The following is a 17989-nucleotide window of genomic DNA, read 5'->3' as shown; positions in this document are numbered from 1 at the left end:
TTTTTTTTTTTTTGGTAGTACTGGTGATGGAACCCAGGGGCAGGGTCTCACTGAGTTGCAAAGAGCCTCACTAAGTAGCTGAGGCTATCTGTGGTCCGTGATCCTCCTGTCTCAGCCTCCTAAATGCTGGGATTATGAGTGTGTGCCAGCATCTCTGGCTCCAAGCCCTATTTTATTTTTATTTTGAAACAGTCTCACTAGATTGATGCATCTCACTACATGCTGAGGCCAAGGCTGTCCTCAAGCCTGTGATCCCTCCTGTCTCAGCCTCCTGAGTACTGGGATTACAAGCATGTACTACCACACTCAGGTTCCCTTCTGAACATTTTAGCTCTTGTAATGTGAGGAAAGCATAAGGAACAGCATAAGGTTATTGGTAAGTTGTTATCTTTTCTTAGCTATGGAATTTGCACACAGAACCAGTTTGTGAGTTGAACATAGAAATCATTCTATCAATTCTCATATAAACCTTAAAACCACCCTGAGAGCCAGCATGGTGGTGCACACTTGTAATCCCTGTAGTTGGGAGGCTGAGACAGGAAGATGGCAGGTTTGAGGCCAGCCTCAGCAAGTTAGTGAGACCCCGTTTCAAAATAAAGAATAAAAATAGGGCTGCGAATGTAGTTCAGAGATAGAATGCCCCTGGGTTCAAGGTTCAATCCCTAACACACACACACACACACACACACACACACACACACACACACACCAACCACAAAACCACTCTGAGGATAAAGGTTAATAGATACAGCTTCTGAATGGATCAAGTCAAACTGTATAAAAATTGGGTGTGGAGCTAGGCATGATAGCACACCCTTATAATCTCAGTACTTGAGAGGCTGAGACAGGAGGACTGCAGATTTGTGCTCAGCCTCAGATACTTAGTGAGGCCCTCTAGAACTTAGTGAGACCTTGTTTCCAAACAAAAAATAAAAACTAGGGCTGGGAGTACAGCTTAGAGGTAGATGCCCCTGGGTTTAATCCTCTGCACTGCACCAATAAAAATAAGGGGGATGTCATTACTTTCCTTTCCTCTTCTTCTTTATTTTAGTATTTGGTGCTATGGAGTGAACCTAGGGGTATTCTACCTCTGACATTATACCCTCCAGCCCTTTTTTCTTTTTGTTTTGAAACAGGGTCTTGTTAAGTTGCTGAATCTGACCTTGAACCTACAATCCTCCTGTCTCAGCCTCCCAAGTATTGGTGTGTACCACCATGCATGGCTTCACTCCTTATAAATCTCATCATAATGATCAGGTTCTGATTATGAATAAGATCCATGTTCTATTGCTACTCAAAACAAAATATAAGAATTGTCCTGTGCTTTGAAAACATGATTTTTGCCCCAACAAACTAGAGTCTCTAATTAGTAACTGCAAGAATAATTTAATACCAACTATTTGAACATCCACATTATAATTGTGGCAGTATTTTCCAGAATTTAATCATTTATATTTAACAAATCTATTGAACAGTTAATTCAATCACATAAAATTATATCTTGCAAGTAGTGTATGCTGGTAGATTCACCAAGAGATCATACTGCTGTATTTGGGAGGCTAAGACAGGAGGATCACAGGTTTGAATCTGGTCTCAGCAATTTAGCAAGACTCTCAGCAACCTAGCAAGACTCTGTTTCAAAACAAAAAATAAAATAGGGCTGGGGGTTTAGCTCAGAGGTAGAATATTCCTCAGTTTAATCCTCAGTACCCCTCCCCCAAAAAAGGAAGGAAGAAAAAAGATCATACAGCTTAAATCTATATGTTCCACAGATTAAAATTATTGAATTTATTGTCCTTATACTCTGTCCTATCACCTTGAAAATTAGCTAGTTTCTTTTGGATAATAAATTGTGAACCTTAGCTTTGTATAAATTAAAAAAATTATTATCTTGATTTTTTTTATTAGCCTTGTCTTTAGAGCGGAAACTAGAGGCCACAGATTACAATTAGCATTTTACTAAAGAACTCTGAATGAAAGAAAAGCACTACGAAGTCCAGAGTGAACCATTAGAGTATAGTACAGCTGGTTATACAGAGAAAAGTAAAGCTGGAAAGCATTTACATGGCAGATGTTATGAAGACACTTAGAATATATAATAACCAGTTTGCGATGCAGGACAATCAAACTGTATTTATTGTTATTGTCATTATAAAATTGAGTAGTTTGTAAAAAAAAAAACTTCTTACAGTGTTAGCTACAATGATTTAGTATTGCATAATCTTCGACCTTGAAATTATGTGTTTAATTGTTTAAGATGTAAAATTAATTTTACTTGCTGTACATTTATTATAAGGGAATGGAATTTTAATTTCCTTACCCACCAACCTGTGTCACTGATCTTGTTAAAAATTAACTCAGCTTGTATTTTTAAAAATCCTTAACTTTTTTTTTGGAGTTAGTATAAAGTGAATGTTTTCCTCTTTGCATCCTTTGTGGTACAAGTAAAATAACGATGATAGCAGACACATTCTTTAACCAGCACATAGACTCTTGGCTTTTTCCATGCTATCTGCTTCTGGGTTGATGGTCAAAGCATATGGATCTGCCATTACTGGCAACATAAAATATCCACACTCTAGGGTCTTGTTGAAGCCTACGAACTCAAACTTTTTCTATTGCCTAATTTATTTTAAATGTTTTAAGAATAACATGCTTAAAGGGTTGGAAGGATAGCTACCTTTTTCTCAAAGTTGTCATTCAAATTCCTACTTTACAGAAGGCTTATGAGAGAAATATTTGCTGGAGTCTTAGCCTCAGGAAAAGATGTGCCTCTCTCTTGATCAACTGGTTCACCTTTATCTCAAAAACACTAGAAAACTCTCTGCTTTGGCCATTTTCTTCCATTGTTCTGTTTTCCTGTTTTCCCTCTCTTTATCTTTACACCAGTTTCCTCTCTTACTTATTTTTATCTTGTGTAAAAATAGGTATGCATTTTCTGTGCGCTGCCTCAAGCTCCCTGTGGAATAATGCAGGTATAAATTTAAAACATACAGCTCAGATCAGATATAGGGCCGGGCGTATGATGTATCTATGGCAGTAAGCAAGTACTAAGATACCAAGAGAACATATGAAGAGGTTTTGAGTCATCGAAGCCAAAAGTATGTGCCCACCGACACAAGTGCCAAGAATTTCTGAAAGAAGGAACTGTTCCTCAACAATTTTTTCAATGCAGCAAACACATAAGCTTTGTCCATGGCGCATGTAAATCTGGGCTTATGTTCCCTAAATAAGTGCTCTTTGTGCATGAAACACAAGAAAATACATATATTGCCTGTCCTGTTAAGGTGTGATGTTAATTTCTACAATTAATTTAATTTCTATAATTGATCACAACAATCAATGATAAGTAATATATTTCCCAAGAACAGAATTGAATTGTATGTTCACAGCCACATGGGAACATGTGCAACTTACTTGTTTGTGATTTTTTTTCCCCAGCCACTAAACGCAGTGGCCGCGTGTTATCGGGATTTTCTGTTGAAAATCTTTCCTGGGCCCTACAAATAACTTTATCAGTACACATAAAGTTAGCAACTCAGTTTCTACCTTCAGAGAGAGACTGGAACTGAAACTGCTAAACAGCTTGTGAAATATCAGCCAAATTACTTCCCTCAACTCCTGTTCAATACTCTCTATTGCTACGTCTTTTAAAACCTCTTATATTTGTTTAGCCCTCTTTACAAACCCGTGGAAGCCTTGATACACACTTTCTTGGGTGTCAGACACAGAACCCTAGCCTTTTCAAGATGCAGATAAAGACCTTGAGATGTTGCCAAAAACGATGTCATGTCCCAGATCACTTTCTGAGGAAGTAGCTGGCCAGAGCCAGCCTCTCTCTGTTCCTTGACTTTGTTTTAGCTTCTGCAGAACTTAGGGTTCCATGAAAGGTGCAATCCTGCGGTCATGCCCAACAGGGACAAAGGCCACTGAAACTTCCCAGCAATTGGGGCTTTCAGAAATGTCGCAGACAACTCAGTAGAAGACAGGTTGTGCAGGTGAGCAGTGCAGCCTCAAACTGGTACCACGGGGAATGGTTTGCAAAACAGGAAGGTGCAGTAGGGTGTGCCGCGGCTGAGTTAGCCTGGCACTCCCCCACCTCCGTCCCCAGCGCCCTCAACGTCCCTCCTGTTGAACTTGGAGCGCTGCGTTCCCATCGCCCTCGTGCCCACCCTTGTCCCACTACCCGTCGGTCTCCGGATTTACCTAAAGAGGCTCGGGACGGTCTGGCGGAGGCTTGTCGGCCCGCGGACGCCCCAGGGTGTCCCTGCTCTCCGATCGCGGCCAGGCGCCTCGGCCCCCAAAGGATGCGCCGGCCGCGGGGGCGCGGCGGCGCCGGGAGCTGCAGCGCCGCCACCGGCCGCAGGGGGGCGCTCGGGGCCCGCGGCCGGCGCGCTCGGGCGGGCCGCTGGGCGCCGACCCACGCTGGCCCGGAACGTGTGTCCCGGTGACGCAGCCCCGGGTGGGAACGTGGTGCGGCGGGACCGTCCGCGCGCCGGCCGGCGGGGAGCGCGCGGGGCGGCGCGGACGACGCGGCGCCGGCGAGGGAGGAAGTAGGTCGGGGCCGCGGCTGGCCACCGAGAGCCCCCCGCGCAGGCCGAGCGGCGGCCGCGGCTCCATGTTGGGAAGCGGCGCCGCTCGCGCTCGTTAGCGGGAGCCGGGCGCCGCGGGCAGCGAAGATGGAGGCCCCGCTGCGGCCTGGCGCGGACATCCTGAGGCGGAACCCGCAGCAGGACTACGAGCTGGTGCAGCGGGTCGGCAGCGGCACCTACGGGGACGTGTACAAGGTGAGGCGGCCGGGCCGGCGGCGGCGCCCGGGACGCCGCATTGTTGTCGGGTGGGAGCGGCCGGCGCCCTCCGCCCCGCCGAGCACCCCCGGAGGCCCGGGACCCAGGCCGCCGACCCGCAGAAGGACCTGCCCCGCCGGGCTGCGTGTGCGTGCGTGTGTGCGCGTGTGTGTGCAAGGCTTACTAATGGTCCTGAAGGGTGTTCCAGTGCTAGCATGGAAAAATGCTTCCTGGAAGGCAGGAGGCAGGAAGGAGTATTGACATTCAGACATCTGCATTTTTTAAAAAATTCTTTTAGTCGATGAGTTTGTCTGTAAAAAGACGTTTGGATACCTTGTCTCTAAATCTTAACTCTATTAGTTAAGTCTAATAGTGAGTCAGAGTGACGTGTGTACAAACATGCCGGGTAGAAAGATGCTTTCCCTGGCAGAAGTGGGATGGTTGTTTGCGATTGATGATCAGAATTAGGATAGTAACTTGTTGGGCTTTTTCCTACTTTAGTGTTTCCCTCTTTGGAATTTACAGCTTTAACCACAATGGATATGAACTGCCGACTTTTTTTTATCGGACTGTTGTATTTCTTAAGAAATGCTGAGGGTGAGTTATTCTTAAAGTAGGATTAAAAAAAAAAAACATTGTAGAGAAGCTACTCATTTTCCTAAGTCAGCTTGAAAAGTCAAAGGGAAAGAGATTGATATTACCTATTGCTTTTTGTCCTTTGTAACAAAAAGGGAACATTAATGCACCCCCTAAAGGGATTAAAAGAAAGTGTTCTTGTTTTTTTGCAACAGGTTTGTATGTTAGATTTTGATTGTTTGAAGTATGTATGTCATTATTCCACACAGCAATCCTGCAAATAACTGAATTGACCTTGGGTTATATGGTCATATGGGCAATTAACCAGTAAATTACTCCAGGTTATGTCGTTTTACACAGGTGGCAACAGGTATGGAAAACATCCCTTCTTTCGACTTATTTGCCATTGTTTCATTCCTCTCTATTAATAGTAACAATTCAAGGTGATGGTAGCTCCAACACTGTTTCCTTCTACTGAGATGAGCCTTAAAAGATAGGCGTTTTATTACTTAAATAGACATTTGAGTCTTTAAACTAGATCCTGTTCTAGGTACTGGGTTTTTGAATTGCCAGCAAGTTCCTAGTTCTTACTTTGTGAATATATTTGATTTCAAAATATGTAATTATAACAGAATCCTCCTCTTTATTTAAAATTAGGGGTAGTTAAGTCTTAATTGTTTATCCATGGATTAGCCATTTTGTGGGATGCCTCTTAAAATTTTGAAATTCCTGTTTGCCTTCTCAGTCCCATTATTTAGTCATCTTTGTCTTATGATTCACTATGTATTAGAACAGTTCATCTTAATTATACAGTAGTCTAAACTCCAGTTCTTGCTTATTTTTTTCACTACAAAAAATGATTTTCCTTACAATAATTCCAAGACCCCTACCTTTTCTTCTCCCCATAAATACATTAATTAAAGCAACCATCTGGTGTAGGATTTTGTGTTCTTGCCAGGGAAAGCAAAGACTATGTTAAAGGGGCAGCTAATGTTCACTGTTTACCCTGGCGCCTCCCTGCCCTGTGTCTCTCTTCCACAACGCCCAATCAAAAGATCAGAGAGGAAATATTTGTCACATACCACCTTTACCCTCCACAAGTCCCCTGCCTTCACAACACCACCACCTTGACATGTACGCTCATTACACACGGGCCAACCTCTGATTCCTAAACATTCTTAAGACATCCACATCTCCTTGTCTTTTGTTTTCTTCTGTACTAATTACCCGGAATCACCTTTCAGCCTCCATTTCTACCTGTGCTGTTATTCCTGTACATGGCAGTCTTACTCAGATTCTCCTGCAGCAAGCCCCCAGCATCTAACTTCATCTAGCACTCTTCTCTCCCTCATTCTGCTCCACACCGCCTGTTTCTTAACTATAATAATATCTTCACACTTTGGGGCCTTTGTTCTTGCTGTTTCCTCTGTATAGAATCTCTCTTCCCAGAGAGCTACTTGGCTTGCTTCCTCCTTCCTTTTATGCCCTTTCCATCTTTTTTTCCAACTTTATTCTTTCCTTGTACTTACCATCATCTTACATTATCTGTCTTGGTCCACTAAATACTCCATGAGGGTAGGGATTTTTATTTGTTTTGTTCATTGCATTGTCTCTACTGGTATCTCTAATTCTACTGGCACAAAGTAAGTGCTTTCTAAAACACTGGCAAACAAATAAGTGAATATTAGTAATTCTGTCACCTAGTCTTCTGAGCATCTACTTTTGACATCACAACAGTTAAGTTAGCATTTAATAGTCTCTGTATTTCTTTAATGCCTTTTATGATATTGTGCATGTATATTTTATTACAGATTTCAATAATTTTAGTTCTCTGAGAAAATAGTTCTAAAACCTGTTTCATAACATGCCCATTATCAGTGAGCTAAGTCCTGTAAAATTTTGCCAATTTATATTTGCTCCTTAGTATGCATAAAGACAAGTAACATTTAGACTGTAGTGCTGAATTTTTAAGCTCTAGGCAATTAGAATGATTTTACTATTTATTGAGTTTGTGGTAAGCTGAAAATCCTAGGAAGTTTTAAAATTATTTTCAACCCACTAGTACAATAATTGTAGGGAGGAATAATGAAGCTGATTAGTCACTGTTCTAGTCAATATTATCTTCACTTTTTATGTCAGAGAAATATTATGAAGCAGGAATTTTCAAAGGATTATAGCTTTGAGATTCTTTGAATTATTTTTACATTCTTCAAGGCCACAGATCCTCTCAGAAGCTCCTGTCTTTTCTGAGATCCCCAGGAGGGGAAAGCTCAGTTTTAAACTGCCTGTTCCCGCAATGAAAGAAGAAGAATGTAAAGATTCTTTTAGATAAGTGGACTAAGTCACTGAGGGCAACAGCAGGAAATGGTGGAGGGGAAAGAAACAGAAAAGGAAGTGGTAGGTGACAGTGAAGGATTAAATTTCAACTGAGGAAATTTTATTTTTAATTCCTATAAATTTTAATTCTTACAGGAAAGGAAAACTGGAGATTTAGTGTCTCTACTATATTCTGTACACAGGATCTAGAACAATTGTAGAATCATATTAATAGTTTACAATCAATAGTACAGGCTATTTGGGCAGTCTTACCAATATAGTTTCCAGCCTAGACTGCAGAGAAATTCTAGGAATCTCTCTCTCGCTCGCTCTCACTCTCGCTCTCATTCTCTCTCTTTCTCTTTCTCTTTTTACTCTTATGGGATACAAATTTTATAAATTTAGACTGGGCAATCCCATGTGCTGTTTAAAATGGTTTAGACTTTCATTGCTTTTTCTGATTAATTATGAAAGCATGACATGTTTACTTTCACGAGGACTGGGATGTCTCTTCTACCTCTCTGCACTATGGCAAACAGATTTTTTTTTTATGGTACTGGGGTTCCTGGAAGCCCTTCTACCTCTGGGCTACACTCCCAGACCTATTTTATACTTTTTTATTTTTGGAAACAGAGTCTTTTAAGCCAGCGCAGCTGGCTTCGAACCTGCACACAATCTTCCTGTCTCCGCCTCCTAAGCGCGGGGATTACAAGTGTGCGCCACTATGCCTAGCCAGATAGATTCTTAATAAATATTTGTTAAATGACATTAGTGGTTAAAAAAAAAATTACCAAGAGTAAATACTGTTAGTAAATTTAGTAATTTTTTTAGGCTTTTTCCTAAATGTTCTTAAATCAATATGTTTTCAAAATGGCTTTTTATGTTTATTATTGGAATCAGGATGCACCACCATTTTTTATTTGATTGAAATGAGCAACATATTTCCTAGTCATTAAATGTTCTCCAAAATACTATTTTTAAAGGACCCATTGAAAGAACCTTTATTTAATCATTATAGGCTTCATATGTGTTATTTCTAGTTTTTAAGATCCAATTTGTGTAGAAATCTTTTTCTTATAGACATCATTTCCATGGGTTGTTCTGGATGCTAGATGAGCTAAGTCTGCTGTAATGAATCCCTCCTTTATATATCTCTCTCAAACCAACAGTCACAATTCTGGAGTGGCTTTAGGCACTTTGAAACATATCCCAGGATCCCCTTTTTAAGAAACAAAGCTTGATACATCACAATACTTCTGGAAACATCCATTCATTTTAGAAATGTTTATTGAGGCTGGGCATGGTGTCACACACTTGTAATCCCAGTACTTGGAAGGCTGAGAACTGAGACAGGAGAATCGCAGGTTCATGGCCAGCCTAAGCTACTGCTAAGTGAGTTGCCCTCTGCAACTTAGTGAGACTATGTTTCAAAATAAAGAATAAAAAATAGGACTGGAGGTGTAGCCCAGAGGTAGAATGCCCCTGGGTTCAATCCCTTACACTATCAGCAAGAAATATATAATTTAGTCAGGAAGATCGACATGTAAACAGTTATAATTTGGTAAGTGCCATAGCAGAAATAGAAGAAATGTTTAACTTTGTGTTTATTAGGGATAAGGAAAGGGAGCAAAAGTAAGTGAATCAGGGAATATTGAAAGAGGAAGGGGCATTAGCTGGAGTTTTTGAAATGCAGGGTCATAGCCAGGTGTAGTGACACAGGTTTGTAATCCCAGTACTTGGGAGGCAGAGACTGGAGGATCCCAGGTTCAAAGCCAGCCTCAGCAGCTTAGGGAGGCTCTCAGCAACTTAGTGAGATCCTGTTTCCAAATAAAATATAAAATAGGTCTGAGGATGTAGCCGGGAGGTAGAAGGACCCTGGGTTCCCCAGTACCCCTTCCTAAAAGAGACAGAGAAAGAAATGCAGGGTCATTTCTAGTTGGACAAGGTGGGAAGAGCGGCTTGGAAGCTTGAGAAATCCTGATGAGTTTTGAGCATTATGCATCTTCATTTTAGGTTCCATATGATCAAGCCTGGCAGATGTTATAAATGGAGACAGGTTATTTTCTGGCAGGAAAAGATCAGATAGTGGACCTTGTATGTCATGTCAAAGAATCTGGACTTTTTCCTATGATTGGAGAAACATTCAGATGGAAATTTGTCTTGGACCTGAGAATGGATTATACAAAATGGCTAGAAGTGTAGAAATCAGTTTCTGAATCATCCAGACAAAAGCTTATGTAAATCTAAATTTAGGCACTGATATAGGAGATGAATGGTATAGGAACTGATTTGATTTGATTTACACTTAAAAGATGATCAAAACATCAGTGATCAATGAGGGAAAGTCTGTAATTAATACAGAATTTCTGGCTTGGGTGACGTTTGTGCCACCAGTAGAGTTAGAAAATACCAAATTTGTGGGTTTGGGATTTTGTGTTTGGTTTTGGACATAAGGCATTGCATAAGTGAATATATCTGTGGGGCAATAGAAAATGTAGCTCTGATCTGAGAGTTCTGGACTGGGTATACATGCTTAGGAGTCATCATCATTTTATGGGTGGTACCTGTGACATATAGGTGAGGTCACCCAGGAGAGTTAGAGCTAAGGAAAGGCTTCTAATCTTAGCAGGGTGGCAGAAGAAAATGATACATTTAAGGTGTCTGGGAAGAAACAGACAGGTATGAGGAAGTTCTTAGGAACGAAGAGTTTTATGAGTTCGACTGTAATGAGGAACATGGATTGGTCTTCCACAAAACATAAATCTGAGGCTTGTGGCACTCTCTCCCTTTTATTTTTATAAAATAGTTTTAGAATAGCATGCCTTTTAAGCCCCTGCAGATCCCAACACTATGGCACTTCCAGTTCTTTTCTACTCTCTGTCCTTAAGGTTATTGCTGATATTATTTCCTTTTCCCAGACAGTCTTCCTCTTCTTCTATCTTCATATTTCTGTTTAAACATTGCATTTCCAGGGAGGCCTTTTCTACCCCCTGGAGAAGATCACATCTATCTGCTGAATGTTTTCAAAGTTCTTTGTGCATTTATTATCATCATATTCATCATTTATCACTCATTGTTTTTTTCTTGTTAGTCTTCCTGATAGATTCAAACTGCAGGGGAACAGGAAACTTAATTTACCAGCATAGCGCCTGGCACATAGCATGTGCTCTATAAATATGTCTTGAAGACATGAACAACATAGTGGTCATGTAAGAAGTCAGAAGAGTTCATTAAAAGTTGAGGTATAGGCCAGGCGTGGTGGCGCACGCTTGTAATCCCTGCTCTTGGGAGGCGGAGAAAGGAGGATCGTGCTGGTTCGAAGCCAGCCTCGCTGGCTTAAGAGACCCTATTTCCAAATAAAAATATAAAATAGGTCTGGGAGTGTAGCCCAGAGGTAGGAGGGTTTCCAGGAACCTCAGTACCACCAAAAAAAAAAAAAAAAAAAAAAAAAAGTTGAGGTATAGCTGGTTGTAGTGGCGCACACTTGTAATCCCAGTACTTGGGAGGCTGATACAGGAGGATCACAGATTTGCAGCCAGCCTCAGCTATTTAGTGAGGCCCTTAGCTGCTTAGTGAGGTCCTCAGCTACTTAGAGAGGCTGTGCTTCAAACTAAAAAATAAAATAGGGCTGAGAGTATAGTTTGGAGGTAGAATGCCCCTGAGTTCAATCCACAGAACTACAAAAAGAAAAAAAAAAGAAAGAAAAGAAAAGAAAAGGAAAACAATTGAGGTGTGAATGGTAAGCTAGGAGGTGAGGGAATGTAGTCTGCTTCTTGTAGCTAACTATGCCAGGAAAAAGAATTGAGGTGTGCAGACGTTTCTTCTCATTTGTTTTATTTCATTGACCCTGAGTGATTACAGTTTTCAGTTCTCATTCAGAATGACCAAGAGATATGCTGAGTTTAGAGAAATAATTCTACAAAGAAAGAAATTTTGAAAAAGAATTTGGAAGAAATTAAAAATTTAATTAAAAATTTAAAAAGGAGATAAAAGGCAAAAATTTAGGGTGATGTTGTTAGGGAGTACGGTAGAGGATAAATGTAAAATCTCCTTTACTCTCTGAAGTAGAGCTTTGTTTATTGATTCCCAGCCCCAGTTATTCCCCTGTGAGGCCAGTTAGGTGGGAGACACAGGGATGAGTGAGGAGCAGTGATGGAGAACTGGGATGACAGGGTGCCAACGAGTATTTAACACCCAGAGAATATTTATAGAAGACCTCTTATGTGACAGACACTATTCCAGGGCATGCTTACATCAAGTGAATCAAGCGGACAAAGGTTCTTTTTTTTTTTTCTTTTTTTTTTTTTTCTTTCAGTACTGGGGATGGAACCCAGAGGCATTGTACCTCCAAGCCACACCCTCAGCCCTATTTTTTAGTCTTTTTATTTTTGAAACAGGGTCTCACTGAGTTGCAGAGGGCCTGGCTAAGTAGCTAAGGCTGTTAGCGAACCATGATCCTCCAGTCTCAGCCCCCTGAATTCTGGGATTACAAGCGTGCGCCACCACACCCGGCTTGGACAAAGGTTCTTGCCATCATGGAATTAACATTCTAGTTGGGGGAGAGAAACATAGTAGATAAATTGTGTAATGTGTTAGAGATTAAATAGAAAGAAAGAAAAGGATGAACAGGTTAAGGGAGACGAGGAATGCCTGGGTGGAATAGGAGAGGCAGATTGGGAAATTAATGAGAATAGGTAGCTTAGGCCACATTGAGAACATTAAAGCTGAGCAAAGAGTTGAAGGAGGTAAAGGAGTTAGATGGATAGCGGTATAGTCAGAGGAAGTCTTAATTTTCTCTCTATCTTACTGAGTTGCCTAAACTTGTGTCTACAGCTAAATTGTAAGCTTAGGGGCAGGCATTAGAACTGAGACCCAAACATTGCTGTCATTATATCTCTTTGGTGCAGGACCATAGAACTATGTGTCCTCTTTCTCTCTCTCTTTCTCTCTCTCTCTTTCTTTTACTGGGGATGGGATGTTCTACCTCTGAGCTATACCTCCAGCCCTTATTATTTTTTATTTTGAAACAGGGTCTTGATAAGATTCCCATGCTGCTGGCCACAAACCTGTGATCCTCCTGTCTGAGCCTCCCAAGTAATGGGATTGAGTGCACCACCATGTCCTACTTCATTGTAGTTTTAAACTAAGTTCAGCAGTTGAATGCAATTTACCAAGTCCTATGTTATTTTTTAAAGTATGATTTTGTAAGCAAAGGATTTATAGCTGTTTATACTGTCTTTCCACCAGTGTTCGTTAACCTTTAAATCCTAATAAGGTCTGTATCGATGCCTAATGGGCCTAAGTCAGAAGTTGATAGAAAATGAGTGATAAAGTACTTATTTCTCTGATATTTGATATCAAAACATTATCTATATTCTTGTTTTTTATTTTTATTTTTATTTTTTTTGTGGTACAGGGAATTGAACTCAGAGGCATTCTACCTCTGAGCTACAATACCCAGACCGATTTTATTTCTTATTTGGAAACAGGGCCTTACTAGGTTGCTGAGAGCCTCACTAAATTACCGATGCTGTCCTTGAACTTGCAATCCTCCAGTCTTAGCCTCCCAAGTACTAGAATTAATAGTGTGCACCACCATGCATGGCATATTCTTGGTTTTTGATAGTAACATAGTCAAACTGTGTGTCCTTTCTATGCCCTGGTAGTGTGATATTATGAGAGACATGTTGGTGATAACTTGGAAAAATAGATTAATAGTAGAAACTAAGAAATGAAGGATAATGCTTCAAAATTTTATTTGTTTGTTTGTTTGTTTATTTATTTTTGTGTAGTACTGGGATCAAACTCAGGGGCATTTTACTACTATCATACCAGCAGTCTTTTTCATTTTGAAACAAGGTCTTGGTTAGTTACTGCATGCTGATCCTCATCTTAGCCTCCTAAGTACTGGAATTACAGGCTTGTGCTACTAAAAATCTTATTTTAAATTACATTTTGTAGCCAGGCATGGTGGTGCATGCTTGTAATCCTGGTACTTGGAAAGCTGAGGCAGGAGGATCACAGGTTTGTGGCCAGCCTCAGATACTTAGTGAGACATCCCCCCCCCCCCGCCCCTCCAGGCTACACTCCCAGACCTGTTTTATACTTTTTTATTTTTGGAAACAGGGTCTCTTAAGCCAGCACGGCTGGCTTTGAACCTGTGCGATCCTCCTGTCTCTGCCTCCCAAGCACGGGAAGTACAAGCGTGCACCACCTCGCCCAGCGGACGTTGTTTTAAAATAAAGAATGAAATAGGGTTGGGTGTAGCTCAGAAGTAGAATGCCCCTTGGGCTTAGTCCCCAGTGCCAATAAATAAATTACATTTTTATTAAGTTTATTAGGTTGATATATTGTTAAAGGGTATTTAAATAGAGGCAGTGTTAAGGATCACAGATCGCAAACAGCCTGAGCTACTTAGCGAGGCCCTTCACAACTCAGTGAGACCCTGTTTCAAAAATAAAGAATAAAAATTAGGGCTGGGGGTGTCTCTCAAAAGTAGACTGTCCCTGGGTTCCATCCCCAGTACTGCAAAATAAATAAATAAATAAATAAATAAATAAATAAATAAATAGGCAATGTTAAAGACTGTATAAGGTTATTATGAAAATAAAGCATGTTTTGTTAGGCTGCAGTGTTATTGTTGTTTGTTTGTTTCTACTATCTTACAAGTCATCTGGTTTAATTTACTTTGTATCTTTTTCTTATGGTAACCATCTAAAGAGAGAAAATTCCAGGGGTAGTTGGGCGGGCATGCAGAACCAGCTACTTGGGTGGCTGAGGCAGGAGGATCCCTTCAGCCCAAGAGCTCAAAATCTGGTTTAGAGCCGGGTGTGGTGGCGCACGCTTGTAATCCCAGCATTTGGGAAGCTGAGACCTGGAGGATCATGGTTTGCGGACAGCCTCAGCTACTTAGTGAGGCCCTCTGTAACTCAGTGAAACCCGGTTTCAAAATAAAGAATAAAAAATTGGGCAGGGGGTGTAGCTCAGAGGTCAAATGCCCCTGGGTTCCATCCCAGACCCCGTCTCAAACAATAGCAGCAACAACAAAACCAAAAAAGAAGAGAGATGATAAATGTGAAGCTCTGGACCATAACTGGTAGCAAATTATTTTACAACTCCTTTCTACTTTCTTAAAAATACTGTGAAAATTAAGAAAAAAGTTTTTAAAGTAATTTCAGCTTGGTAACGAGACATAAAATACTGCCTTCACTACTATAGGTATATAGAATCTAGTTACAGAATTGACTTGTGGATATGACTTCAACTTTGGGCCTAGAACATGCAGAGTGGTATTCTATTTCCTTCCTTCTTCCTTTTTTTTCTTTTCTTTTCTTTTTCTTTCGTGTGTGTGTGTGTGTGTGTATGTGTTACACTAGAGATTGAACCTGGGGCGTTCTACCTCTGAGCTACATCCCCACCCCTTTCTATTTTTTATTTTAAAACAGGGTCATGCTACTTGCTGAGGCTGTCTTTGAACCTATGATTCTCCTGTCTTTGCCTCTGAAGTACTAGGATTCTAGGCATGTGCCACCATGCCCAGATAGTATTCTATTTCTTTTGTTACATAGATTCAGCATTTTCACTCTCATCATTTCCAGCATTTTTCATAAAGATAGAATGCAGTTTGACTTTCTTTTTCATTTCAGTTTTGCTTTTAAAATTTTAAAATTTCACTTCTAAACTTGAAATTGTGGTTTTAGACCAAGAACATCGGAAAAAAAAACATGAAGCCTGTTAACAAGTGATACTTGTGCTTTTAGGACTTTGTTGTCAACTTGAGAGCTTAGTCCAAGATTGGATAAATTGGAGTAGGCACTTAACATTTGGCAGTACTGGACTTTTTGAGTGTTTGTGCATGTTAGAGTATTATTAGAAGGCTATTGCTCTCCAGTTATGTGAAGTACTAGTTAGGTTAGAGAGAGTAGATGAGTCTGTAAAGGGTGAGATGAATGTAGGCCTGATCTGCCTCTGTTTCTGTTAAATGTCACACTCTCCCACTGAGGTTTTGAGGAGATGATGTGGGAAGCCCGGCTGATAGCCAGGTTTATCCTCGTAGGTGTTGGGCCTATGAGTCATATTGGCCTCCATCTTCCAACATTTTTGCAAAAATAAAATCAGATTAAAATGACTAAGAGTGACTAATGTTTGCATAACCCTCTCTTAATCAGTTTATTATTTGTTTCTTACAATAATCCTATGGAGTAGGTGCAACAGAAGTATCATTTCTGATCGACAAAAGGAGAAATTTACTATTGCCCTTGTTCTTAGTGTTAGTAGGTGACACTATGAGGACTTGAATCCAGATCTTCTCATGTAAGTTTCTGCTTTTCCCATTATCCCAAACTGCCTTGGTGCTGTATCTTTAAATTCACTACTTAACTCGAATACACAGCCCTTAACAAATACTTAATACTGTAAAAGCTCTAAACAAATTGTGATCGATAAGGCTTGGTATCCCCACCTCTCAGCCAAGAGTTGAGGGACTATGAACTGATGTGAACATGTGTAGAAACTTCAGGTCTCAGCACCAAGTGTCAGAGGCAGGTCTTCCTGGTTATTCCTTGATCATTTCTTTTACATTCATGTTTTCGAATCCAAGTCCAGGCTTGATTTTGATTTGTTTGACTATAGTGATGACTTTCCTTGATAGCCATTCTACCATGCAAATAACTAAAAGCAGAAACTGTCCCTTTTCTTGGTTGTTGGACACCCTTTCTACTTTGCCTTCTCTTGCCCTCATGGACCTTTGGATTTATGGTTATCATTATTTAGAATTAACTGAATCCTATAGACTTAAGTTCTGTAATGCTACTATAATTAAAAATTTTTAAATGCTAATTGTTTCAGACAAACAGAATAACCTGCCTATTGTAGCCTAAGTGTGTTACTTCTTTTTGCCTCTAAGGAAAACAGTACTGTCTGAGCAGGATTTACCGTGTTAACCAATGTGTTACTTCTCACACATACGCATCCTTATTTTTAGATGCCCTATGCCATCTTCTCCCCTCCTTCAGTCCTTTTTTGCATTAAAATAAAAATTCAGTGGGGACATGATATACACATATCATGGGGATATGTACACATATGTGGGGGATATATACACATATGTATAATATGGCATATCTATAATTTTTATTTATTTAGGTACTGGGGATTGGACCCAGAGGCATTCTACCTCTGAGCTACACCCCCAGCCCTATTTTATCTTTTATTTTGAAACAGTTTCACTAAGTTGATGGTTTAGAACCACCATGATCCTCCTGTCTCCGCCTCTCAAGTGCAGGGATTACAAGCATGCACTACCACACCCGGCCTACCTTTTATTTTTAAAATACATTTAAAGTAATATCTGCTCACAAAAACTATACTATAGGAATAAAAAAAAATTATTTGTGTCCTTTTATTAAAAGGTAACATGTATATATTTATCTTTTTAGACTTAAAAATTTCATATTAGGGACACAAACATAAGTCATAGTATAGATATTATGTAAAATTATATGTAACATATAAATTATACAGGAATATATTTGATAGTGTGCTTTTTAAACAGTACACACAACTTTTCATGTCAGCAAGTATATGATATTTGTGTATTACTTGAGTATATAGTTGTACAGTTTTAAATCTGTTATATATTTCCCTTTTATAAACAAAGCTGTGATTAGTATCCTTGAACATATTTTTCATGCTTCCTTAACTTTTTGTTTAAATAAGTTTCTAGAGGTGAATTTTCTATAGTTTTTTTTTTTTTTGGTACTGGAGATTGAACCCAGGGGCATTCTACCTCTGAGCTATACCTCTTGCCCTATTTTATTTTTTAATTTGAAATAAGGTCTCACTAAGTTGCTCAGGATCCCACTAAGTTGTTGAGGCTGGCCTTGAACCTGTGATTGTCCTGTCTCAACCTCCCAAGTACTGGGATTACAATGTATGCCATCTTACATGGCTGGTTTCAGCGAATCTTGATGACTCTCCAATAAAGTTGCAATCATCAGAAGTGATTGAAATTTCACATCTTCTCTATTGTTGACCCTAACCTTCCTTTCCTTTGCCTTTAAAACCTCTAGATAATTAACTCAAGATATCTTCTGGAAGTAATTATTTTAATACAATCACCCTGTATTAGGAGAGGGTGGGAAAAGTCTTTGCAGAGACAAAGGAATATCCTAATGGACTGGTCTGAAGGCTTTAGTGTGACCTGAGCTATAAATCGCATTGACAGATTTTGAAATCAGGCTCTGAAATTTGATTTTGCCGTTTAGGCTCAGTCATCCTGGTAGTAGGATAAGCCCTGTAGTACAGCCTGC

General features: G+C 40.1%; 1 protein-coding gene across 1 annotated transcript in view; it reads left to right on the top strand.

Annotated features, from left to right (window-relative positions):
* Positions 1-4679: 4679 nt before the first annotated feature.
* The window catches only part of MAP4K5 (mitogen-activated protein kinase kinase kinase kinase 5), a gene marked incomplete at both ends in the record, with an annotated part of 107851 nt that continues 94541 nt past the window's right edge, over positions 4680-17989 (top strand). The window contains one exon of the mRNA XM_080708081.1: positions 4680-4787. Within this exon, the coding sequence (XP_080564207.1) occupies positions 4680-4787 (108 nt within the window). The remainder of the gene's footprint in view (positions 4788-17989) is intronic.

The sequence above is a fragment of the Muscardinus avellanarius genome, assembly GCF_963383645.1.
Source record: "Muscardinus avellanarius genome assembly, chromosome: 12".
Classification (NCBI taxonomy): domain Eukaryota; kingdom Metazoa; phylum Chordata; class Mammalia; order Rodentia; family Gliridae; genus Muscardinus; species Muscardinus avellanarius.
This window is presented reverse-complemented; position numbering and strand designations above follow the sequence as displayed.